The sequence below is a fragment of the Fringilla coelebs genome, assembly GCF_963513975.1.
Source record: "Fringilla coelebs genome assembly, chromosome: 1".
NCBI classification, from domain to species: domain Eukaryota; kingdom Metazoa; phylum Chordata; class Aves; order Passeriformes; family Fringillidae; genus Fringilla; species Fringilla coelebs.
In genome coordinates, this window is record NC_140028.1 from 70,165,830 (window position 1) to 70,193,680 (window position 27,851).

General features: G+C 37.6%; 1 protein-coding gene across 1 annotated transcript in view; it reads left to right on the forward strand.

Moving 5' to 3' along the window:
• The window catches only part of COBL (cordon-bleu WH2 repeat protein), a gene marked incomplete at its 3' end in the record, with an annotated part of 151,478 nt that overhangs the window by 43,086 nt on the left and 80,541 nt on the right, over positions 1–27,851 (forward strand). Inside the window, exons 3-7 of the mRNA XM_084205578.1 lie at positions 8,237–8,447; positions 9,188–9,416; positions 11,502–11,546; positions 13,920–14,014; positions 17,253–17,336. Of these exons, the coding sequence (XP_084061704.1) occupies positions 8,237–8,447; positions 9,188–9,416; positions 11,502–11,546; positions 13,920–14,014; positions 17,253–17,336 (664 nt within the window). The remainder of the gene's footprint in view (positions 1–8,236; positions 8,448–9,187; positions 9,417–11,501; positions 11,547–13,919; positions 14,015–17,252; positions 17,337–27,851) is intronic.

The window sequence follows — 27,851 nt, forward strand, 5'->3', positions numbered from 1 at the left end:
CAGTGGAGCCCCATCCCCAGTGGGCTACAGCTGTGCAGGACAGGTGAGCAGCATTGAAGGCAATGGGACCTGGAGTGCCCAGGTGTGCTGACCAGTCACCAAAGGGCACAGAGGGCACACAGGTGTAAGGCATGTAAGATGAAGGGTATAAAAGGTTGGGCTGAAGAGCTATAAAGAGCAGATGCTTGAAGCTTTTTTAAGTGGTGTTACTGTGCATGGGCTGATGCTGTCTCATGTTGTGTGGTGACACTCTGTGTATTGTGGCTGTCTCAACTGTGAAATGGAGGTGCCAGTTGATAAATCAGATTCTGTGTTTATTTTACAATTGAGTTTTTTTGATAGTTAGTCTGCATTCTAGCAGAGCTACTTTCTGGTCTCATATGCTAGTCTGTGTTGATTGTTTCCCTCAGAGCATATTTTGATAGCTGAGGAAGATGTGTGAACTGGTTTGGTGTCTGGGACTTCTTTCTCCCCCCTGCTTTTGTTGTAGAAACTAACATTAGCTTATCCACTCTTGGGAGATGAGTGGAACTTGTCAGTGTCCACCCCAAAGCCAGAGTGATGTCAAAGGTTTGAAAGGAAAGTAGTGTTTATCAGAGCTCTCAGATAAGATGTGTAGTCATAGAGTTTTTATAGGGGGATTTGGATTTAATCAGAGAAAGAAGAGAGCAGGCCTGATAAGTGGAACAGGACATGAAACTCACTGGCCATTGGAGCCCAAAGAAAGGTGGTATTTCATTGGCAAATGCAAGCCACCTGGGAGCTGAGAAGAGGTTAATATTCATGCAGCATTTTGTACTGAGACATAGATAATTGCTGTAAGGTTAGGAACTTTTTTTCTTCTCCGAAGCAAGTGGTCCAAGAGTGCTATGAGTGGTCTTTTATTGTGACTTTTTGAGGAACATAAAAGCTACAGGAGCAAAGAACAAGTAGAAAGTCCCTGTACAGTAAATATTCTGTCTCATACAGGTTTTTATCATTATGTATCCCATACACTGAGACTGTTTTGTTTATTAGTCTTTAGTCTGTGGACAAAAACCTGAAAGAAATAGCAAATATGAAACTTCACGCATTTCTATGAGATTATTTATATCATCTGCAGTAGGCATTCTAAGCAACCAAAATGTTCTATTTGTTTTTTCTGAAGGTGCTCATTTCTCTCCAGGGTCTGTATGACAGGTATAGGCCTCTGATTTATGTGGCAATTAAATTCCTGCTTGTGTTAATGTGCTAATCTGCACATCACTGGTGCCTAACCTTGGCTGTGGCTGTTCCCCCTCAGTGCTATCTCAAAGACTTGGAGTGGAGAAGTTAGTGACACTGATAGCCAGCTGTGGGAAGTGGAAGATGATAGAAACTGAGAGGGGAATGAATCATCCTAACAAGCTATGAAGTGAGAAAAGAATATTCTGTAATAAGCCCTGTATTACAGTGGCATCAGTCTATGAACAGACCTCATGTGTGCTGCTGTTCTTTCTAATCACTGGAAGATGCAATTTTCTGTACATTAGCCCTGGCTTTGTTTTTAGGTACGTAGAATAGTGAAAAATAATAATGTCAAAATTATCTGAAACTTCTAGGGAGTGAACTGAACTGTCCTAAGGTTTCGGGGAAAGCCCAGGTTTTTTCAACTTTTTGCATTGTTTTGGTATTGGAATCTAAACAGCTATGAAATGCAATGGTACTCAGGGGTAAACATTAAATTATGAAGTTACTGGATCTTATAAAATGTGGTGGCTTTTTGCTTTTTCTTTGTGTTTTTTGTTTTGTTTTGTTTTTTTTTAAGTTTGTGGCAAGAGTAAGAGCTGGTACAGGTAATGAAGTATTTTCCCTGCTCACTCTTTTTATTTGTGATGATATCATGGAAGGACATTTCAGAAAAATCTGCTGTTGTTTATGCTGCTTTAAATCTTCATTATTTTTGTTGCCATCATTAAAACTGTTTTCTGCACAATCTTCATTTGGCTACCCTGGGGAAATAGCTTTTCTGTTTCAAAAAAGCTTTCAAATCTTTGCCCTGGGCATATTCATAATGAAAAATGATTCTGTAATTTCAGGAAAGCAGTTCACAGAACAATGAAGTACACTAGATTATATTTAAAAATATAAATACTGTAGATAATTAGTATCACTTAAGATTATTATAAGTGAACTAAAAGTAAAAATTACATCTTTCAATTTGTTCATTGTATGTAGGCAAAGCAACATGTTGTAATTTAACTTTGTTCTCTATGTAAAAAGTTCCTGCAGATATCAGCAGGAGGGCAGAATGTTCTCATTAAGTTTTCTTGAGGACACTAAGAAAAAAAGCTTTACTATTTAAAGATATTTTATTGAAATCTGGAACCTTGAAATTGTTTTATTTATAAAAGTTAACTTTAGCTGCCAGTCTCTCTAACAGTTTATTGCCATCTTGTAACACGCAATTTGTTCGAGAATTTGAAAATGTGTAGCGCAGATTTTAGTACAAAGCTGAGTCATTAAGGGAGTGTGTGCAGTGATAGAATAGTATAAACAGTTTCCTTTTTGAAGGACTTAATCCCTGGGAACTCTGCTGTAAAACATGTAGAAGTATTCATGAAAAACTGTTAGCCTACTTCCCCTTGAAGAGGAGGGAAATGCTATTCTGTGTTTGTACTTGTGTATGAACACTAGCTGAGAGGTAAAGCATTGGCCACTTAGACATTTTATGCATGTAGATCTGTAGCACATCCACACAAGTGGTTAAGATGTCTGAGAGAGGTGGTGGGTAGACATTTAGATGGAAAACAAGTGGAAAAGCCCCCAAGTTATCAGTTTTCTGTTCGTGATTCTCAGAGGTAATACTTTCAATGGGTAACCCATAAATAAAGGGATCATGCATCTCTGTTCACACTTGGTGTCACTGAGGAGGACTTCCTGATTAACACAGATAAATACATGAACACAGCAGCTTGGAACTCAGTAGTATTTGAAATGCACTGTAGAAAAATGGAGATGTTTGAAGCTAAGTGAGGTGGATGACCAATTTGCTGAAAAGTGGACTGGACAGTTGTTGCTCCTGCTGTTATCCTCCATGTTACACAAATTCTCTTATACATATGATGCACGTAGAGCAGGACACTGGAAGTAGTAATAAACTAGCCAAAGCTGTAGTCTGATTCTGCAAATATTGGAGGACAGAGTTCAGTACAGAGTAATGTCAGAATATTCAGAAAGACTATTCTCACATATTCTCAGTCTCTTTATTGTGGGCTTATAGCTCAACATACAGAACAGCATTTCAGGAAAGATTGAGGGTTTGAAATCAGCCCAGGTTGATAAAATATTCAAGAGGGGTTGTCAGAAGAAGATAAACAGGGCACATGGCAAAAGGGTTAAAAAATAGTTTAACTAAATACTGAAAAAGAGTTGGGTCTATAGTGCAGTAGTTCAGTCTAGGCTAAGGGGGGAGCAGGGAAGTTTTCCTAGAATTTATGTTGGAAGGGGCCCCTGGAACACACAGTCTCTAGGCAAGTTTGAATACTTCAGAGAGGAGGTTTCTGGATTTTTCTGCGCTTCTTTTTGAGAGCTGGAACCGTCTTTTTGGAGACAATCTGTTTACTTGTATCTAAATGGAATCTCCTATTCAGCGCTTATCTCTTGCTGCTTGTCCTCTTGCTCTTCACTGTCAAGAAGAGTCTGTCTCTATAACCTTACAGTTCATACTTACAGACAGTAGCAAGGTCTCTCTTCGCCTTTCTTGTTCTAAGGCTCAAAAAGCAAAGTCCTCTTTCTCATGTGTCATCTTGATGTTCCTTCTGTGGACTTGCTCAGTTGTGGAAAATAAGAGCCAAAGGTACCGGAGCAAGTTAAGAAAAGAAATAGAAAACATTTATAAGTGTCTTATTTATCACATTTCCTGAACTTTTTAGATACAGCTTAGTACTTAGTGTGTACATTTTTGTTTGTGTAGAAAAAGTTGTAATCTTTTCATTAAGCTGCTGTACTTTGGAGCTTGCGAAAATAAAGACTGATGCTATTTTCTAGTTTAAATGGAAATAGTGAAAGAATTAGAGACTTTGGGTCATCCATTCCCTTAACAGTATTACTTCTTTTCAAGTCAATTGCTAATGCAGATTCTTAATGCATATTTGACATTGACCTACATAAAGAAGATTCTTTCCTCCAGTTTAAGATTATTTTTAATTTTTTTTTTTTAAATTATGGAATGACATTATAGTTTGGGTAGGAAAGGACCTTAAAGACCATCTAATTCTACTCCCCCTGCCATGCACCAGGGACTTACTTAGAACCCATCCAACCTGGTCTCTCATGCTTCCAGGGATGGGGCATCCACAGCTTCTCTGAAGCAGTTCCTGTGCTTCACCACTCTCACAGTGAAGAATTTCTTCCTAATATCTAATCTAAGCCTACTCTTAATTTGAAACTTTTACCCCTTGTTCTATCACCACGTGCTCTTGTGACAAGTCCCTTTCCAGCTTTCTCCTAGGCCTGTTTTGGTACTGGAAGGCATTTGTAGCATAAAAGTAGAAGATTTAAAAAAAAAAATTGAGAGAATTCAAGTTTACCCTGAACATTTATTTTATGATGTACAAGGCTGTATTTTAAAATGGATTTCTCTGTGTGATCCAAGGAGGTTACGCCAAACCATACCCAAAACATCAGTTGTTTTATACTTCCTAAAAACCATAGGCCTCTGCTGCATTTTACTGGAGAACAGCAGGAAACAAGCAGTCTGGTCAGACTGGACCAGAACTGGATCAGCATGATAAGTATTGCTGACACATTAGTTATTCTTCACTGTCCAGAATTGGCATTAAATGTCAAACAGCTTTGTAATAAAATATCAAAATAGAGCCAAAGTACTCTCCTTTGTAAGAATAGTCATATGCACTTTCTTGTATGAGTCTTAAATTGTCTCTCTCTCTGTGCTCTAGTATTTGCTTGTGAGTCATTAAGCTTTGGTGTTGAGTTACTCCACCAAAAATTTCAGCAACATCATACTAAAATGAAAAAGTAAGGTGTTTCTTACCTGAGTAGTTAGAAAGGCAGGACATATTTAACTTAATTTCAGCTTTAGATTTAAGACCTGCCTGAATTTCAAAACAGAGTATGTTCTCTACCAGATGTCCAAGCAGGTTAATAGAAAGTGGGGATCTGTGTGGAACAAGGTGGAGGCAAAGGAAGGATTGACTCTTTGCTTCTTCCAAGAGCCATATTCAGCCCAAGGTTAGAAAGAAAAGTTGGTCTAGATTAGTTGATTACTATTGTCTTGATGTGTTTAGTGACTCTCTTCTGTGTGTAGCATATACATGGAGTTACTTGAAATAAAACTCCCATTTAAAATCAAGCTGAACTGTATTATGGTTTAGAAGGAAATTTTTTCAAGTTGGTGCCATGAAAATCTGATATAAGAATAACTTCATTGCAAGGGTTTCTCAGCTCTCGTACTTTGATTGAAACACAAGGATTTTGAACTTTGAGGAATTCCTCTCCTTTCCTCCTTTCCTCTCACCACTTCTTATTTTTTTTCTTTCCACTTCAGAAGTTTTGTGAAAAATTTTCCCTGAATTTACATTTTTTTAAAGAGCTTGCGATTTGCTTTGAAGCTTTTTCAAAAGCTTCACTTCAGCTGTACTTTCAGACGGTATAGATGAAGGCTGGGGATGCTTTTCATGAAACAATTGTGAACTCTGAGCAGCATGGCACAGATTGGGATGTCACAGGCTTCCTTAAATGTTATGTTTAATGCATGCCTGTTTGTAATCAGCAATGGGGTGAAACCTCAGATTTGGCTGGATTTTTGTATTTTCCTTTGTCCAGGCAAATTTGTTCAAGTTTCATGATTGTCTGTAACTTATTGTCTCTGATGGCTGGTGTGGATTCTGATCTTGTTATAGTTGTGGTACTGTTGCTGCTGAATATATTTTATAATTTCAGTGGTGTATGTTTGGAATCGTAAATTGCTATTTTGATGAACTATCTTCTCTTAAGAAATACTTTATCAAGAGGCAAGATAACTATCCAAATTTGAATGAATTATCACAGTATTATGCACTGCAGAAATATATTACTGTTCCACTTTAAATATAAATTTCAAGCACATAGGACACCATGTATTATGATTCTGCCAGGTTATTTCATTTTCTCTGAAACTATAGTAAGAATTCTGAGGGAAAGCAAACACATGCAAATTTTAGTTTAAAATAAATGTCTGTAAACAGACAAGTTGAGATCTGTATCAGGAGAACTGATAAGCACTTTGAAAAAATGTGCACTGCACAGTTTAATGAGTATTCATGTAAATACTGGTGTAGGTGGGACTCTTCTGTAGTTTCTACTTAGGAGCTGTAAATGTCTGTTGGTTTGTGGTGTGTAGCATATGAATTGAACATACCTGTGAAACACAGATGTTTTCAACCTGTAGACAGTGTCAGAATGAGTCATTATGAAATGAGCTGATGCAGTTTTGATTTGGATGCTACACATTTGTATTCGTGCTCTGTATGTTAGCAGCTGCCGCAGCACACTCTGTTCTGAAGCATTGTATACAAACTAATGGCATCTGTTTTCCTTATTCGATCTTCAGTCGTCATCTTCTGAGTTCTTTCCTTTTCACTGAGATCATGTTATTTCAAATTTCCCATGCTTGCCACTTTCCCAGCTCACACTGTGTAACTCAGTTAAACTTGAAAATGGTTACTGTAAAGAAGGTCCTGCCTCTGCTCTTGCATGAGAAGAGCTGTCACCTACCAGGTAATAAGGAATTACTCTAGTTTTCCATTTTTGTTGTCTTTGCCATCAGCCCTTCAGCATTCTTCACCAACTTCTTGAGCAGTTGTTGGCCAGCAACATACCTATAGAAAGAAGATTGTTGACCTTCCACAGAGTAGTTTCCCAGATGCCAACAGCTAGCAGTTTAAAGGATAATTCTTGAGCTACAGATGTAATGGTGCTGGCTAATAACCTGTGGAAGATTTTATTTTCTTTGAATTTGTTTGCTTTTTCTATCTGTAAACAGTTTTCCCAGTTTAAACATTAAAAGAAGTGCCAGTTCTCTTGGCAAATTTGCTGTCTGTGCATTTATTTTCACTTCTGCTAGAAGACAGATATCCCACTGTATATGACAGGTTCCAGCTACAGCTGTTTTTTTTTAGCTTACATTGTTTTATTGGTGACAGACTGGTTTATGAAAACAAAACTTTTTAGGAAAATGACCACTTTTAAGAAGCCTATTTTCTTTGATTCTGTACAGAATTTTTGAGGGGAAGGCTGGGAAAATAAAAGTACCCTTCATTACTGTTGCAGAGGAGAATTTCTGGAGTGTGGGGGAGCACAGTTCATATCTCCTGTATTAGGCAGTATTCAGCTCCAGTGAACATTGAGTTCTTGACACAGAATAAAGTAGTTCTGTGGAGAGGCACAAAATGAGAGGGACAGTTGCTGACTCTTTTAAAACTTCATGTTTTAAGAATCATACTGCGGTAAGACTTGCTGATAATGGGGACACTCAAAACGAGATGGTTTTGTACAGGGTTAATGTCTTCACCAAAGTAAATATGGACAGGATCTCTTGTACTGGAAAATATTGCTGTTGTCTAATGGATGTGGAGAACTCATGTGGAAAAATAAGCCCTATCTACCATTTGTTCCAAATTTAAGAACTCCATTTTGGGTTATGTGATTGTTCAAATGGTGGAGTTTACCAGACTGTGAGTTCATAATCTACTCATATCTTGTCTTCACATTAATGAACAGAATTTGAACTGGAGTGTTTAATGTATGGATTTAGTACATTATGACCCTCAGTTAGAGCATGGTGCTTAATAACACCAAGGTTATGAGTTCAACCCCCATATGGGCCATTCACTTAAGAATTGGACTTGTTGCGTCCTTGAGAGTCACTTCCAACCCAGAATATTCTGTCATTTGTGGTCTGGAAGTAAATAAGGTGCACTTTGTCTGCTCTTGGCTGATGTTTGTTAGTGGTATGATTGGCACTGATGTTTGCTTGATACTGAACAGTTAGTTGTGAGCTCATAAACAGACACTAAAGTGGGAATATATTTAATTCCTATAATTTTATCTGATCTGTTTTACATTTCAAAGCACTAGCACTGTTCCCTCCCAAAGATTGTTTACTAGAGGCACATCCACAGCTTGTGTTGTCTTTTATCCCCCCATCTTAAAACTAAGGTAAATTTTCTAGCAATGTTTTTTTCTCATGCTAATGGTGAATTCTTCTTCCTTGTAGTAAAGCTGTGATGGATGTGTTGGTTGATTTATGCAGCCAGTATCGCTTAAATCCATCTCAACATAGTCTTGAACTAAAGTCTTCGGGAACTCAACAAGTTCTGAGTTACAAACCAAACACTTTGATAGGAGCACTGGATGTACAGACAGTACTTCTGAAAGAGAAGATTCCTGAAGAGAAGCCTAAGCGACCTCTGCCAAGGGTCCCTGAGGTCAGTACTCTGGAGAGCTAAAATGATGCCATGAAACATCATTCCATTCCTATGATTTCAGTTCTTCCAATCTTTCCATCTTTAAATCAGATGGGAAACACTTGGAATTGGTTATAACCTGCTTCACTAGCTTAACTAATAATGTTTTGCATGTAGATTAGTAGAGGCTAGTCCAGACATTTAGACAAAATGGTATGTTGCATGTGGTTGGATAGATGGAGATCTGAAGATTAGGGCAATTGAAAATTGTAGTAATGGCTGAAATGGGAGTGGGGGTTGTGTGGAGATAGTGTTTTGGTGATATTTTGTACACCATCTTCATTGAAGATACGGGAGAAGGCTGATCATTAATAAATGTATTTCACAATACAGTGAAGATTAAGAAGTAACCATTTTCCAAATGTTTGCTGAAATTTTTTACTGTTCTGATAACTATATATAATTATACTTTCCCACCTTTCGGAGTGGGACTTGTAAACTTTTACATTACCTCTGCCACTGATTCCTTTTCTTTCTTTGTGTGTTCTTGTGAATGTCTCCTTAGTGGAAAGCGAGGTCTGAGATTTTATTCTTTGAAATATTATTTTTTAAAATGTAAGTAAAATATTATTTTTTTACAATGTGTAGTACGTTTGCCTAGGAATAGTCGAGACAACATGGAAATCCTCAGTGCTTTTTTCATTGTGAGATGGCCTATCCACCACAGAAGGGGGACTGAGAGTTTGTGTTTGTTTCTGCAGAAATCTGTGAGGCTGGTAGTGAACTACCTGAAGACACAGAAGGCTGTGGTTCGAGTTAGTCCAGAGGTGCCTCTCCACAACATCATCCCAGCTATTTGTGAGAAGTGTGAAGTCAGTCAAGAGCACATTGTTCTTCTGCGGGATGGCATAACTGGGGAAGAGCTGGAGCTTACCAAGTCCTTGGAGGAGCTAGGGATAAAGGAGCTGTATGCCTGGGACAGAAAAAAAGGTGAGCCAAGACTCAAAGCAGTCGCTGCAGGGTTATATGATGTGACAACAATATTATGGGCACTTGAAAGCATTCCTGCTGCCATTCTTTTGGGGTCCAGCTGAAACAGCAGAGTGAGATCCCGGTCTGGAGAGCAGCATGGGTTTGTTCAGTGATCTGTGCCCAGAGCAGCAGCCAGGTCAGCAATGTGCCCAGCCGTCCTTGGATGCTCTTGGGCCTGGTGCCAGGCTGGGCTGGACTCTGGCAGGGTGCAGGTTGGCCCAGGGCAGGGCAAAAGGAGGAGCTTTGCTGTGTCCCAGAGCTGCTGTTGGTAGAGGTGCACATAATAGAAGGGGCCTCATCCAGGCAGAGTCTGTCACCTACCTATGCTGTGAGCTGGAGAGAAGGAAAGAAGAGACATGCCACAGTCATGGCAGCTGTGAAAGCTGAGAGTCAGAGGCGACAGACCAGGGCTTATGAGAAACAGACTGGACAGGATCCGAGACAGTTCCTCCAAAGAGCACAGTTATTGACGGTTTAGTGAAGAGGAGCTAAGAGGTATTTGTATTTAAAATTTTGTTCTTATGTTTACCTACCCTCACTTTCTGTTCTCAAAGACAATATTGTAATAGCAGCTTCTCAGAGTTGAGTTTTATCAGCCTGATTGTGTATTCAAATAACATAATTCTGTGATGTGCTTTAAAATATGCCTGCTTTAAAAATACACATTGGCAAGCTCTACTTCCTTTGAGGTCAGATTGTGATATTCATTAAAATAGTCTCCTGCAGTTTTTCTCAATTGCTACCACTTCCAGCACGGTAAATGTCCTTATTTATTGTTTAGATAACGTCATTCTTGTAGGTGCTGAGCTGTAGGCTTATTTTTTATTTATAAAATTATTTATTTATGTTGACATTCTGTCTCTTCTTTCCAACTCTTTGAGAAGTGACAGTTCTACCTCTGTGCGAGTCAAATTTCAGGGAGTTTAGACTTCTAAGTAAACGAAATATCTTCTTTTCTTTTGAATTGCTGGGATGTTCCAAAAAGAGGCTGACAACATGTCATAACTCAATTGCATGTTTGTTTTTTCCAAGACATGTTTACTGTAATTAAGCTAGCCATTTTAGAGCAACATATTGAACGTGGAGTGTAGTCAACAGCATTCATTCAACATACTTCAGGGACAACTTAGAGAGTAATTATCATAAGCCTTCAGTAAAGTCTTTCCTTTCAAATGAAAGTGGTGGTGTGTATGCTGGTACAGCGTTGTTCCTCAAATTTGGTTGTAGCCTATACAGTCAAAACCAACTTTACTACAGGGCTGGGATTATAGCAGTAAATTATCACAGAATCACAGAATATATTGAGTTGAAAGAACTCACAAAGATCTGCACATCATAATCTGCTGCTCTCTACATCAGCTTTTCTTTTTTATATTCCATTCTATTTTAACCTTTTGGTATTCCTTTCATTATAATAAAATCCGCCTGATCCTGAGTATAAGTCAATCTTTTGTGCTTTTCTCTTACCACCATGGTGTCTGACAAAAATCGTAAATGCACATAAAATTTGCAAGAATTTTTCCTTTGTTTCAGCAAATTTCTTCTTCAATGTTCTCATTTGTAATATCCAAGAGGAACAAACCCATTGGTTTCAGTAGCAGCTGGTCTGTGACTTGTGCACTGAGTGGGTATCTAGCCTGTTTACTTAACAGAAAATAGGTTTTTAAAACATATTCTCACTAACAAGGTATCACAGGTGCTGAAAGCCATAGGCTGTGCTTGTAAGAGCAGATTCTTACTCAGTCTTCCCTTCCCTGAAACAGAAAACATCAAGAGCTGAAGGATTATTAAAAGAGAAGCTCTACTGCCACCTGCTTACTTAATTCTATTTAGCAGTTGAAGCCGCTTCAGGCTGAATCAGGAATTAATACAAATGCAGCTAAACTGCTTCAGTAGCAGCTCTGTATGTTGTCAGCCAACATTTTTTTCTGTAATGCTTAGGAAAAAGGGTGCTAGGACTAATTAATGAATATTGTGCTTTACAGGGCTATATAAGAACTTTAATGTGTTTTCTCTTATCCTTTCATTGCCTGACTTTTCCAGTTCCTCCATCAAAAACTCAGTCTGAGCCTTCTCTGAACTATAGAGGTATTGTACAATGCTGCTGAGGGGAAGCTTCACTCTGTGTTTAACTCTTTCACTTCACTCTGTGTTTAACTCTTTCACTTCACTCTGTGTTTAACTCTTTCACTTCACTCTATGTTTACTGTGGGTTTTGTAGGTAGATCTTTAAGAATGTAAAGTGCTGTAGAGTATCAAGCTATTTTTATCTGTTTTGTCTTTCCTAAGTGTTGCTTACATGTCTTGTGCTTCTGCTAAGAACAAACACATTCTGTGTGTACTGTCTCTTCAGCGATAGCCATTAGAACACCAGTAACAATTTTTTCTTTTTAACTGTTTTGTGGTGTGATGTGTGTCTGTAGATTTCAAGCTTGTTCAGTTTACCTCAATCATGATTAGGTAAATTTCAGAGTTACTAACATTTCTGAGGTCTCTCGGGTTCAAAATGTATTTAGTAGCAAAGGCAGAATATTTTGATGTCTGTGAGATCTTCCACTGATTTCAATTTACATGCAGCAAAGCACTTTAATATGAAATGTATACATACTCATTGAGTAACGGAATAGATACTGACTTCTGAATTGTTACAGTAGTTGAGGTTGAATTAGATTATATTGGTGCTTCTGCTTCCAGTCAAATAGAAAATGTGTGTATTTAGTATGTCCTTTTCTCTACTGAGTCTGTTTTAAAATATTGCCTAAATTAATTATCCTCAAGAAAGGTATGGTTGATTTCTAATGAGTTTACTTATTTGCTGGTAGACACAACGCAAGCAAAGTAAAACTGGATAACTTATTTAAATTTTTATGAAGAAAGTCCACCTCCAGCAGGTGGCAGCCATTGAGCAAATCTTAGCTCATGGCTTCTTGGCTTCACTAATGGCAGCACTATTCCCCCAATCGCCTGTCATTACTTGCTGTGGCTTCCTCTTGCATGGAGATCAATGCTAGATGAAATATCTGCTGTATTTATTTAAGAAAAATTTATACAGATTAATAAAGTATAATTATTTTGATATTATATGCCTTACTTAAGTCCCAATTTATTTGGATTACACAATGTTGAAGGACAGTGTTGGTAATCAGCTGCTCTGTTAGCCTTTCCACAGCATTGTTTATAGTTGAAGACTATGCAAGTAAAGGAATCATAATCCATATCTAGTCACAGCCCAGCCCCGAGCAAGAAGCCAGCATACATGGTGCCTAGTATTTGAGAAAAGCATTAATTCATTACTATATTTCTTTACAGTGCAGTTGCAGCCTTTCTTAAGGATAATTTCTCCTTGTTGTCCTTTGTGTTCATTGTATATGTTTAACTCCTTCTGACACATGGGATTCTTTATATGCAAAAGTGATCTGTATGAACATCACTTTGTATTTTATGCAAATAAGTTTAAAAGAGTTCTGGGGTGAGGTTTTTTTCAGTGAAGTAAAACTTTATTTTGTGTCAACAAGTAAGTCATTTTGAATTTGATTTTTAATTGTTATTGAGCAAATATTTACAAGAGAAAGTGGTTTTTTTCCCTGTGAACTAAAATTTTGAATGCTAGTGGAATAATCTGATGTGCTTGGAATCAGGAGGAAAGATTTATAACATTTTACAGAGTCCATTTAAAGAAGTGAGAGGGCTTCATCATCTGTGTATTAAACAGTCAATGTTGTTTCCTGTAATGCATGTGTGTCATTTTGTTCATCCAGCCTGTGGATGAGAAACTGAAAGGGGAAATTGTGGGAATACTAAATGGTATGAGAACTCATACAATTTCTTAAGCAGGTTCAATGAGGTCTTACAGCCTGAAATACCGATGAACTTCCCTCTTTTCCCACCTGAAATAAAAGCACCAAGATAAGAAAGATGACCACAACCAGCTAATTCAAATTCTAAAGAGTGCCCCGTTTCCAAGAGAAGGGTCTTTTTCCTTCCCCTTGGAAACAGGGGTAAGAGCTTTATCCAAATTACACATTTAGAATTTCTTGTTTAAGTTCACAGTATTAAGTCGGACCTATGAATTGTTAAAGATACTCACAAGTGTATCTTTTTTTAGGTGTTTGGGGTTTTTTAGTATTATGGCACTCTATGAGGTTTAAGTGATACATCTAACAAGCATTTCTGAAGTCATAAGTGATTTGCTCATGTTTTTCCTTTTAATAAGGGCTCTTGGATTGTGATTGAAAACCTAGTGCACTATATTAAATTATTCCATTAGATTTTGGAATATACTCAGAACACATGAATGTTTGATGACAAAGTAAGTGCAGGATCTGACTGTTACTTAGATAATCCAGTCCATACATCTTCAACTCATAAAAATCCAGCATTAACCTAGGACATTTTAAAGTACTCATCTTGTGAATCTTACATTTCAAAAATGTAACAGCTATTCCATTAAAATTTTTTTAGAACCAAATCGAAAGGCTTCAGTAAGCAGTGATGCAATAGAGAAAGAAAAGACAAGACTTTTGGGACTGTTTAATGCTGATAGAAGAAGCAGCAAGGTAAGTGTCCAGCAATGTACTGCTCACTTTCTTTCTAGATCTACTATGTCTGGAGGTGGTGGCATTTTTTTGGCCTGCCTTCCTTTTCCTTCCAGAGAGTAATCTGTTAACAGGGGCATAAACTGCATGTGATCAGTGCAGCCTGGTGGTGATATCACCTGCTTATTGAAGGAGTCAACATTGACCATTTACTTTTTTCTTTTTTTTTTTTTCAATGCTGTGAGTTCACTAGATGTTAAAGAAGGGCAGTAGTTTCAAGCAACCTGTGTCTGCTTATTAGTAGTACTCACACTGTAAAATGCATTTGTGAAAGGACTGATGTAATGCAGAAGAATTTAATTACCAAGAAGATGTGTTTTATGTCCTCTTCTTTGCATGGGTGATAATCTCTTTTAAAGCATTCATACCTCTTGGAAGGTCTGTGCCGTCACCCCATTTCCTTCTCCAAGTCTTTAAAGCTGATGAATCAGGTATAGAAGAAATAACTTCCAATACTGAACTGAAGGATCAGTATCTTCTGGAGTACATGTTAGCCATTTTAAACTTTGTATTCTTGAACTGAAAAATTTAGGAAAGAAATTTTGTATTAAATATTTCTGTTGAGATGCATTTATGAAGAATATTTCATATATCACAGGAATAAAGTACAGAAGAACTTTCGGACTTAACATAGAAAAAATAGCGGGCTTTTAAACTTCATGCTTTTTTTGCTCTTTACTAAAAATATTGGTGTTAAATGATTTTGGACATAAAGTGTTTAATGCTTTAGGATGTCAGAGGAAAAAGGGAGCTTCCTTTCTCTAGTTTAAACCCTCTAAGGCTTTTGGAGTGGAATTACAAAATGTGTATCTGATTAACTGGCAGAAAGAAACATTTGCTTGTTAATGGACAGGGGTTTTACTTATCCAGTCATCTCAGTCACATTTGCAAAACTGTGAAGGCTTTTCAAAATATCTCATGGTTGTCTGCCTTTTTATTCATTATTAAATTTGTGGTGCATTTGCTAGGGAATAGAATCCTTTATGGACATTTTGAATTACTTATTTCTGTCATAGATACTAAACTATTCTTAATATCTTATAAGGGACACATGAGAACTATTTTATGAGATAAAAAGTCACTTTCAGAGTGTTTTTCCACTGTAAGAAAATACTTCCTGTATAGAAGGGAAACAATTATAACTGGAGTGATAATACTGTATCTGCTCAGAAGAATCAAGTAAACAAGGGATCTCAGCCTGAGCCTCTAGAGCACGCTGTGGGGCTGTAATTCCTCTAGAAGAAACAAACACATTACAGCATGCAGTTTCTGCATCATACTTTGTCCTCTCATTCAATTTCACTGAACTTGGGTGTGAAATCTGTGTCTTTGCAGTTCTAACTCCTGAAGCAGATCAGTTCTAACTTTTAAAGTATTAATGCTTACAATCTTAGCAAAAGTTGCTTTGAAGGATCCTAATGCAATGGGTTTCTCACAGCTGAGTTGGAAATGTGTTCAAAGATTACAAGTTCCTCTCTTTTTTCCTGTTCTCTTTCTCTTGGTTATTAAAGCAAAGGAGGTGATACTCTGAGTTTTTCAAAATAGAAAATTTGAAAAAATGCGAAGGACATTAAGGGTGAATTAAATTCAAAATTGTATTTGACCTGTACAAATAAGTATGAGAAACAGTTTCTAAATCTGAGGAAAAGTTCTAAGTCTTTCATACTCATAGTTCTGACAAGTTAATTGATTTTTTTTTTTTTTTGTAATTTCTTGATTGGACATTTACTTTCAAATGGCAGTTACTCTGTAGGAAAAGAAACTAAGTCAGTAATTTTGTTTAGTTGAGCAAGAAAGTCACTGTTGCCTTCACAAACCTCTGGGAATTTAAAACACGATAGATGGAAGAATTACTGAAAACTGAAGAAAAACACAGCACACAGGAGCAAGCAGGTGTTAATTAGGCAAAATATATGTGACTTGCTATTGTGAAAGCTTTCTAACCAAAAGAGCAGTCAAACTGCTGAACAGACTTAGCAGGATGAGGGTAAACTAATAAAGCTCTTTTAATGAAAGATTTGGTAGGTTTATGAAGGGATTATATGATGGGATGCCTTGTGATTTCAGGGACCTGGAATCAAAACCCCAGGGTACCTAAACTCTGCTCTTTATAGGATTTTTACATTTTTACTCTCCCACACGGCTTAAGTTGGTTCTGTATATTGTTTGTTTGTTTGCATTATGATTTGCAGCGGTGAGGTGTGTGGTCATGAATATTAGAACTATTTGATAGGAAGAATTGTTCAAAGCTCTGCACAGTAGTAGGGCTGCAGACATTTGCAAGGGGAAGGCGATTTCTTTTGCAAGGGAAGAGCGTTAGCCTGTGTTGCAACTGTCCTGGATCAGATGTCACTGCACACTACAGGCCTATGCTCAGATTTCCATGCCCACGCACATGCCTTCTTTCTCAGCTGGCTCCCTGAGAGCTGCAATTGTGGTATGACAATACACCAGACCTAACTTTTCTGAAAAAGCCTTTCCCTTATATTGTAAACACTGTGACATAGAATGAAAGTCCTACTCTCATGGCTGGTACAAATTTGTTAAAAGTGTTTCTTTGGTTAACTTTGTACTGGCAGGCTTAATGCCAGATCAGGTATCATCTTGTTCTCTTCCATTCTAATTTTATGCTGGATCGGTTACCCTCTGTTCTTCTGCAGCTGGCTTAAAAAACATAAAGGTGGCGTGGACTCCATTTCTTTTCAATGTTAAATGTAGTCGTTTGCCTGAGGCTAAATCCAGATCAAATTGGCATTGCTAAACAATCAGTAGAGCAGAGGTGCTATGCAGACAATCATGGGATCTAAGCTTAAGTAAGGTGCATGCTAGCACACAGAAACAATTCCTTCATAGGGAAATGGCAAGGAAGGAGCTCCCTGCTTGTTCCATTGTGTCTGTGGGTATAGCAGAGACCATCAGTCTGGTCCCTGATATTACAGGAATTAGTTACTCCCTATTTTTATCCTTGCCGAAGAATTTTGTCTTTGTATTCTTAAATATTTTTCCTGATGACTTTCCTAGCTCCTTGCCTACATCAGGGAATTTTGCAGTCTACTTCAGAGTTTCTCAGCAATCAGGTCCAGCACTACTGAGACAGTTTGTCTTGGTTCCATCATGGGGTTTGGTATTTTGCTCTGGCATGTTTTTGCAGTTTTGTTTCCTTTGCTGCTGCTGTGTAGGACACTTGTTTGTGTTGCAGACAGAAGAATACTTGAGGATGAACAGAGATTGTGGTGAGGAGGATGTTTTTAGTTCTGCATCTACAAGTGAAGGAAGCTTGGATGTAAGTACTAACACAGCTTGTAGATGCTATTGCATTCTTATTAGCTCCTGCAGTTTGAATTAACCAGAAACCACTGCTCTTCCTGATGCTTAGCCAAGTAGAAGTAGAAATAGCTTAAGCTTTAGCAGGCTTCGTTACGTGAGTGCACAGTTTGCATATCTTCATGGAGTTAAGCCGTAATGCATTGTCTTCAAATAAAACTTGCTAGCTTCACTATGAATAAAGTTTCATTCAGCGGTGAATTCCAAGCAGTTTTGAGAGAGAACTTGGATGTTGTGACATGCAGTGGCAGTCCTGCGTGATGCAAGACAATGTTTGCCTTACCAATGCTATTTAAAGGGGACTTTTCTTATACAACCACATCTTTCTTTTTCATCCCTGTATCTGACTTCTGCAGCATGGCAGCATTCTGTTTGTTTCATAAAGAGCTTGGGGGTCAAGAGGAAAAAAAACAGGAGGTCACTGGAAAAAAACAGACAGGATTTTTCTTAAGTATCTTAATAGGGTTTGGGGTACTAAAATCCTGTGAACCACATTTAGAAATATTAAGTGACTGACAGCCTACCAGTTTATGAGGATCCAAATAGGAAGGTATCAGATTAGAAGTGTGAATCCTAAATATTTTCTAAAATGGTTCTGGTGGTATAGTAATTATAATTAATGGCACATATTTTTATTACTTTTTTAAATTACTTGACTTTTTGTTATCATATTTTTCAAAACCTTGAGAAGACTACGATGTGTTAGAAGTTTGAAATGTGAAGCTCTGCTCTGGATCCCCTTTCATAAAGCAAATCTTTGTAAAAGGAGTGTGGATCTGCAAAATATAGAACTCACTAGCCACAGAAGGATGACAGGGAATTGTGGAAAAAAATTAAGGAGTAAGAGAACAAATCCCAGATGAAAAGAGTAATATGAGAGGAGTCCAAAAGGAGAAATAGATAGAAAATTGATTTGCTATGAAGTGTAAAAACACCAAACTCTGCAAATCTGTGAAGACTTCATAATAAAAGATTACTGAAATGAAAAAGCTGCTTGTGATACTAAAAATTTGGGCAGCACTATAAAGCTGAATGGATTAATAGGCCTCTGTTACTGAAGGAAAGTCCTAGAAAAGGGTGTTCATGTGTGATTGAAATCGTCTAAGTAAAAGCATAGAAAAAATCACAAGCACTGCCAAAATAAAATAATTTTGTGGTTTGTATTTGCTGCCATATAAATTATTCTCAATATCTTGATACCCAAGTACTAGAAAAGAATGAGGAGGAAGAGTAAGAATTACAAGTAACAATATGATGCTAAAGGTGTGTGGTGCTTTCCCCAGAAGAGAGACATCACCTTATTTTTCTTGAGAATTTTATAGAGAAAATTGTATTTTTTTTTTCCTCCTCTGACATTGATGAAGAAAGATTTCAAAACAGTTTTGAACATGTAAATGTCTTAAGGTGCCAGTTTATAGGGGGGAAAGAGCTCTTGAAGAGGTAAAAGTGTTTTCATTCTATTCAGTTAAAAAAGCATGTCAGGGATTTAACTTTTTCCCACTTTCTTTGTAAGAGGAATTAATCTTGAAGAACAATGTAGCCCTTGTTCAGTGTTTGTCTTTCACTTCTAATTTGACACCTGTATTTGTATGAGCACCAATCCTGCTAATACATGAGCACATGAAGAAATATGTTGACCTTGTTGCATTGAATTTGGCAGTATTCTGTTCAAGCTTATAGAAGATGTATTAAATTAGTCTAACAGATTCACTCAACAGCACAGAAAGTCCATCTTTTCAAGAGGCAAATGGGCTTCAAGAAAAAGTTGAACAATTGTGATTCCTTAGGAGAAAAATTCAAAAATGTTGCAAACTTGGCACAGATAGTTGGTGTAGATAACTTTTTCTTTAGATAAATTCAAATGGAAATACCATCAAAAACACTTCATAATTTTAAAAGTTCAGCTTAGCAGTTCCTTATGGACTAGATTTGAGACCCTCAGTCATTCTGAGTGATTTGTTACTCTGCTTGTTTAAAAGATGCCTCATTTACTTCAGTGCAACTAAGTATCCCTATTCCAACTAAGTGGTATCTAACATGGACATATATGTGAAATATGTATTTAGAGATCATTGTATAAAAGTTCCATTGCTGAGATAGGATTGTTGGCAAAATGTCATCCAGTAGAGGATTCCTCTTTTGCAGTTACCTCCTCTGTTCTCTAGTACTGTTTCGGGTCATCTGAAAGTATTTTGGCTTTGCTCTGTGGGAACCAAAGGCAGTTTCAGCTTTATTTCTGAAAGAAAAATATCTTGCCATTGCTTTTTGTACAGTAGCAGGAGTTACACTGACTGGATCAAGAAAATTTTTCTTGCCTTTACAGACATAGTTAACTTGTGAAGTACTACTAAGGTAAAGGCATGAACTTTCATATGCCTAGTTTAAGTCCTTTTCTCACTATTATGTGCTGGGGGTGCACACTGAATTGTAGGAAAGAAAATGTAATGATTCTGTTCTGGAGTTGATTGATTTGGAGTTGATTTGTGTCTTTGTTTAAACTGGGCTATATGAAATAATGGAATAAAAGTATAAGAAATAATAGACCCTTAGGTGTTTATTCAAGCACAAGGTATATATTCATTTTTTAACCACCAAACCATTCTCAGTGGCATGTTTATCTAATTATTATTGAAATTATTAATGCCTCTAAAAATACTTTGAATTGTCGATGAAGAAGCAAATTTTCAAAGTCAGGATGGTAAAGTCAAGATTTATGCTTGAGCTGAAGAGAGACTTTTTTACAGTATCGGCAAAAATAAAGGTGGAAAGAACTTCTTAGCTTAGAGAGAGGGTGTAGGCATGAAAAGATTTCTCCGAGAAAATCCTCAAAGTGCAGCAGTTCATTACACCACACACCAGTAAAGGACACAAAATCCAACAGTTTATTTTAAATGAAGCAGAAATCCTTTCCCTTAATCTGGGAAGAAAAACAAATCAGTTTTGTGCTAAGCAGATGAGTTTTATATCCAGGGTAACTTTTCACAAAACGAATGCTATTGAGATACACAACATACAGGTAAAGCAGTTGGAAGTTGCAGCACAGCTCAGTGTATGGAGGTTTTTCTGTGCTGAAGGCAGACTGAAGGCTCGAGTTCAGAACAGCTGGATAAAAAAGCGAACTTGAATTCTCTCTGCCACTTGGTGTCACTGTCCTCATATAAACAGTAGATCAAGATAAAACACAGTATTGGAACACAGTACTAAAATTAGCCGGTTTTATTTTTGGGGCCTTCGTGTTTTCATAAATCAAGAGTGAAAAAACATGTCCCAAGTGCTGAACGATGTGTAGCTCTGATGTGGACTTTGTTTATGTAATATATCAGCTTGAGAACAAATATTTAGAAGTACAGCCAGGAACACTTATCTGAGGTTTTGAAACTTCAGCACTAAGTCTTATCACACAGGGTTTCTCTAGTTCAAACAGGGCTGCAGCAGTGCAGTGTTGGAGGATCTTCATCAGCACTTCATCAGCATCTTTTAAAAAAAAAACTCATTTTCAGTGTATTTCAGAATGTAAGTTTTGCCCATAATAGAACCAATTAATTAAAAGAAGCAAATAGTCCAATAATTCTCTGCTTGATGAGCCTGTCATGCTATGATTATGTATGTTCATATGCAAAACTACAAGAGGAAAAGAAACATGTAATTTAAAATACCAAACAGTTATCAGATATTTTGAGGATATGTGTGGGGGAGTTTGGGTTTGGTTTTATTTCATAAAACAAATGTACCTGAATAATTGCAAGATTGTTCTCAAGAAGAAAAGTTCTGTTCTCCAGAAGAAAATCATCAAGAATTTTGGTGCATTAGTAATCCTGGCAATCACTTCTTAAGTGGTGGCAACAATTCTTTTCCATATAAGGGCTTTAAAAACATTTATGATTTACCTTTTCAGAGCCTTGTACTCTAGCTGTAACTTCCATGCCCTCTTTGATGGCAGGTGTTACACCATTCATGGTACACATTGTCAGTTAGGAATGGGTGGAAAGAAGAATCAGGTACACTTAGGTGAATGTTATTTCTCTTCAACCATGTCAGTTCCCAGGTGATCAGGTAATATCCTTTCCCATCAAGGGTTTCATGTCACATAGGCAGGTACTCTTCAGGGCAATAGGAAAGAGAGTACTGGACATGTCATCTAGGTGGAAGTTAACAGTCATCCACTTGTAATATTTCCTTGTCTTTGACAATCACGTTTGCTTTAAATTCCTGGTTTCATGTTCTACCTTCTTGGTCTCCTGACAGCACTGTGTTTATTTCTTATTAGCAGAGACAAATCCTGGGATAGTTATGTTGCATTTTGTAGACTTAAAGCTATCTATGCACTGTCCAAGATGTAGGTTGTGATCTGGCCTTGAAACAATGCTTCCTTGTGTAATTTTGTTTGCAAAATACGAAACTCAACAAACTGAGTATGGAAAGTTGTCTAAATGCTGCAGCAGACAGGGCTGTTTGCTCCAGTCTTTTGTTAAAGGGTGCTTATAAGCTGGTAGTTAGATGCCAGAGGATGACACTAGGGAAGATACAGTTAGACATATTTTCATTTGTGCAGCTATTGACATGAAAAAGAAAAAGAGATCTAATAAATACCGTATATCACAGCATAAGGTTCACCATCACAGTAGAGTTAGTTTTATTTTGATAGCCAGTGATACACTGTGGGAAAAAAAGAAAAAATCATTACTGTTAACTTGCCTGGGTAAGACAAAAGGTTTGCCCAAGTCTTAAGCTGGCACTGAGAGGATTTCAGTAGTAAAGATGCCAATGATCAACTTTATTTCTCCGTATCTACTGAGGGACAGGAAGCAATATCCTTTATATATGGCAATAGGAATTTAACTTGGATACGAGAGGGAGAAAAATTTGACTGCATGGAAATTTCACTGGGGGAGCATGCTATTAAAATGACTTGAAATCCTTATCATCCCCTAATCTGCAAAACATCCAAAAATGGCTAGAGGAGAGCTACATGTACATTATTCTGTCTCAGAGCAGAGTTATAAATTAAGCAGACCATGAAGGTGCCTTTCAGTCAGGCTATGGCTACTGGAGAGATGCAGCTGTACCCACCTCTTTTTCTGGTGTCCACCTACAGAATATTAACTGTCTTCACTCATGTGAATCATAGATGGTTTTGCATATTATAGCGTCTTTAGATTTTTCTTGCAGTATGTGATAGCAGAAGGCAAGAGCTTGAAACAGTGGCTGCCTGCCACCACCAGACTTCAAGTTTTTGCTCCACAATGTGGTGTTACTAGACCTCTTCAAAGTAGAGGTCCTTGGAGTCAGTGCAAAAAAAAAAAAAAAATCATCTCAGAACCAGCCAAACTACTCTGGATAAAAAAAAAAATTTTTAAAAAAATAGCCCGAGGCAGACACCTGGAATGGAAAGTCTCAGCATCCATGGTTAAAGCATGGTGAAGTTACAAGCTATTAAAAACAGTATCTGGTGAAGAGACACGTCAGCTGACCCCTGTTCTGTCTGTGCTGCTTAGCTTGTACTTGCCAACTTCATGCATTCAAAAATCACTTGTCAGCTCTTGCCCTCACCACACAAAAGTGGCTTAAGATAATGAGATTTGAAAAGAAATCATTAAGGGTGGACTTTCCTCCATTTGCCTTCTGAGTGTTAAGTTTGTAGAAGTTGGATTTAAGCTTCTTTTTTGTGACCATGAACGTTTTTTTATTTTTTAAATAAAATATTATCAGGTAGTCAGTGGTTACCAGAACCTGTATCTTTATTTAGAAGTGCATGGTTAAGAGTTAAATCATCACAACTCATGGTATTCATGTTGCTGCTTTTAAAAAGATAGGTCATAATCTTCAGTTCCTGCAGTGGTTTTACCTGGACATTTTAAAGGAAATATTGTCAAGAAACATTCTGAGATGAACACAGAGAAATGGATTAAGTCAAATCAAAAGGGCTTGAGAAGCGTCACATCTACAAAAGGAATTGGTAACAACTGTAGCCTGGCAGTGCCTGTTTGAAATACCTGACAGTGTGGGTGTCTGGACTCTGAATCTCAGCAGCCGAGAGTCAGATTTCCCCAGTTTTGAGTCCACTGAAATCTTCACAGCAGGAATTGCTTGTTAAACTCTGCGTCTGTTACCTGCCTCTGCTCAAGATTCAAATCTCAAATCAGCTGTTAGATTCAGATACTTAAAACTTTTACTCTAGAGCATTACCACCTACCACTGTTATCCAAAATGTGAGTGACCTAAGTTCTCTTTTTTGCCTTTAGAGATATCAGCATCAGAGAATTATTTCCTCCTTTGCAAATAAGAAAACCAAAATACTTACTGGGCTGAAGACTGCCTGGAACAAAGCTGTGAGGTATTCTTGATGTGGGAAGCACCCTTTTGTAAAAATACCTAACTATTCAGTGACTCAGAGAGCAAGAGCAAGCTTAACGATTCAGACCAGTAATGAACTAACTTAAGTGCGGTGGCAGCTCTGGCTTCTAGTGCCAGCACCAGAGATGTTTTTCTGTGTTTTATGTTAAGCAGATGTTACATCCAGCAAGTAAGTAGTCACTATAGCTAGAACTGGAGGAGCCAAATGGCTTCCTGCCCAGATGAATGCCCTAATCTCAGTCTCTTTTTAGCTAAACTCATGTTCATGTCCTTGAACAGAGAATAGTCTTGCTCTCCTCACAAGAGGGGAAAGTTTGTTATTTCTCAATTAGACAATGGTTTTGGACCTGGATTTACCATACTCTTACTGAATCATCGAACTTGTGGCAGGGGTTTGGACAAGAGAAGAGGTAAATACCATAGCTGCCTTTTCAGGCGCTTTCATTTTTGTGAAGACCAGTTGCTTAGTTGTGCTTTAAACATATCTATTAGATCAGATCCTTGGCTGACAAAGAAGGAGATTTGCACATTTTATGGATCCTGTTGGAATTTAGGCAGGAGGTTAGAAGCATGGTTTCTCCACAGTTTCTATGCTCAGCATGCCCAGAAGCAGAATTCAGGCACCAAAATGGAAGTGAGCACATCAGAGGGATGTGTGTCAGGCTTATTGATGGGAAAGCGCAAACCATTTGTGATTTAGGGAGGCATAGCCTAACAGGAGCACGCTAAGTTAGGCTCGTGTGTGGCAATTCCTGACCTGGGCTGTATGGCATCATTCTCTGCACGGTGATGTACCCAGCCAGTCTGGCGTAAGTTGGCTCAGATATCTCCCTCGGATGTTTAATTAAGACCTGGTGACACACCCTTAACCACCCAAATCCTTTTATGTCTGATTCATCTTTTGTTACTGATTTCACTGAAAAGTTCTGAAGTGAACTTACTGAAAAAAAAAAAATAGAATAAAGCAGCAGCTAATAAGACCAATGGCTTTTAATTTGCATTAATAAAAGCACATTAAAAAATACCCAAAGACAAACTCAAAATTCCACTTGAGATTTTTCTAGTGACATGTCAACCACTCAGGCTTTGCTTTCTTGGTAATTAATATTACCAGAACCCCTTAATAGTCTGTAATAGCCTTGTAATTCACATTTGGTCATAACACATTCAGCATATTGTTCTTAGTGGCAAGCATGAAGTGGTCTGGAAAATACCACCTTTAAATAAAAGTTTATACGAGGATCAGACTTTTCACAATTGGAATTTCTTGTCAGGCTTTCCAGTGGTAACTACTGTAGTGAAAGGATTAGTGTGTATTTGTGCCAGTGCCCTTTACTACATGAAATCAGAAATGGCTAATAGTATGTCATTGATTCCATATTTCTAATATACAGTGGAATTTTTTTTAGGCAGTAAAACCTGTTTTGTAGTGGCATAATCTGAATCCCATGTAACCATAGATTCATTATATTAGTCTAAAATATCCTATTAGCATATGTAGATTTTAGATACAGCAAAAATTTTCAGCACAAGTTAAGGTATAATTTCTTTTCTTTTGCAAACAATTTCTGAGGCATGAGCACTAATAGGGTTTGGTTTCTTTCCAGCCTCTTCTGTGGACAGTGAAGACTCGATTTCATTAAAAGTAGTGGCATACAATAACATTTCGTTTAATTAGATGATCTCATGATTTCCACACATATTTGTTCTGTGCATTATTGTTAGTTGGCAAAACTGAGCTGCTTGGTAGCGTGTGAAACCATATGTCTCAATAACATCTTATGGCAGGTAAGGGAGGATTTGCAAAACACTTGCTGACAGGACACAATGCATTTTACTTTGATGGGGAAGTTTTCCTAAGTCTAGTTTATGGCTTAGTTCTCTCATGCAAAGTCAGACCCACATGAGACTTAGTGGCTCTTACAGGTCTTCCTTTAACTCAAGGAGTTTTCTGTATGAAGCAAAGACTGTGTAGCACTGAATGTGCTTCTCAGTGTGTGCTTCTCAGTTGTTCATCACTACAAAAAGAGACCATCTAGCACCTGTAGCCTGTGTAGCTGTTTCGTATTCTTTCTTCTTTTTTTTTAATAGACAACTGTTGAATTAGGTTTTGTAAGTCTTTTGTGTGCAGCTGCAATACTGTTCCTCTCTTTGGAGCTTAGCAGAAAGGACTACAAATAATTTCAGCCATTGCATTTTCTCTTACTCCATTTCAAGCATATAATACTTCATTTGAATTCTAAGAAACATATTCGGATGAGAACTGAAGCAGAGAGAAAGTGTGGCAAATAATGGTCTGTCTTTTTAAAGGCTTTTCAACATTATGAAGTAGTCAGTTCATAATGTTCACTTTCTTGAATTATTTTTTCAATGTTATTTGCATTTGTAAGCAGATTTAAAAACACTTGGGCAAACTAAGGAAAATATTTCTGGTTTTGTAAGTGGTCAGCTGGAAGGGCAGAAAAGAAAGAAGGTCAAGGCAGGTAGCAAGACATAGCCCTACAGAAGTCTTAAACAGGAAATTGGCCCCTCTGACTTTTTCAGTGCCATCCCAAGCACCTGTTGAGGTGTTTTGCTGGTTCAGTATCTCGGTGACCTGCTGGGAGCCAAGTGTGATCAATTTGTAGGTTATAAATTGTGCAGGCAGTCTCTGAAGTACACTGACATAGTGAGATGGAGAGATTGCCAGTAGATTTATGTTGTTAGTGTGAAATTCCCCACACCCCCCTTCTTTCCATCCCAGCAAATGCTCAGATATCATCTTGACTTCAGTCTCTCCCAATTTCAGTACAGAGATGGTGTGATTTCATTGACGCTAAATGGAGCTTGTTCTGATTTACAGTTGTTTGCACAGGACAAGAGTCAGGCCAGTAAAGTGCACTGTGGAGGTTTGCCTTGTAAAAACCTAATGGCAATGGATTTGACAGAAGGGGGGAGGGAAGAAGAAACATTTAAGACTATTTATTAATCAAGAATTCCAGCAGGGAGGCTTTTCTTGCCTTGATTCTGGCAAATGTACAGATGAAAGATATTGTGCAGAGACTGTTTCTGCACAAACAGAGAAAGCCCTTCAGATGTAAACATTTGAGCAGCTGGCATGGGAGATTAGTGCAGCAGCAGTGGAAGGGGGGTAATAGTGGATAGTGGTGCTGTCTAAATTTAACAAATGTTAAACAAGGTCCTTGTTCTAGTTTAAGGGCTACAGGTCAGAAAGACAATATCAACTAAAAATACTGGCAGTTGTACAAGTCAGACAAAGTTATTAACTAGTATTTAATTAAAAGCAACTTGCCTATCCAAAGTTCTGACACCTTCTTCCCCCCTCACCCAAAAGGGGGGAATAAAGGGAGCCGGGAAAATATATCCTATGCAACTTCTTTGAGTTAGGAAAAAAAAAAAAACCAATTTATCCTCTGACTATGGAAAGGCAATAATTTGGGACTTCTTAATGTTTTTTGTTTTGATCGTGAGCTTAATGTATTGTTCTACTTTTAATTTCCTGTGGCTGAAAATTCCATCAAAGAAAGAGTCATGCTAAGGGTGAAAGTAGTGGTCTTTTAGCTTTTTAGACATGTTCATATGCTGTTTGATATGTGTTTTGGTTTTTTAAACCCTTGCCAATTAGTTAGATAACTAATTATATATCAGTGTAGGGTATCTGATCATGCATTGGGTTCTATGGATTTTGGTTTTTCATCTGTTTTGATCATGGTTTTAGAACAACTTGCTGTTTGTTGGGATCCAGTTCATATGTGTTTTGTTGGAGGTCGTTTACTTTCTTCATTTCTTTAACAGAAGAGATTGAAGTGTGGCTATCTGGAACCAAATTTTATGTTTAAAAAAAATCAGAGCTATGCATTCTTACCTGGCATTGTTATGATTTTCATTGAGCTTGAAAGTATACTGAAGAAAAAGATTTTCTGGAGAAATGACAATGGCAGCATAATTTAGACTGTTCCTTTCTTTCGGCATCATACAGTTAGTTTGACCTTTAGAGACTTGATGCGGAACTCACCAGAGCCAATGGGAAAATTCCTGCTGGTTTTAACTGGCTTTGGACTATGTCCCTTATGAGTTGCTAGCCATTATCTATGCTAGTCCCTTTTAGAATTGTTCCTTC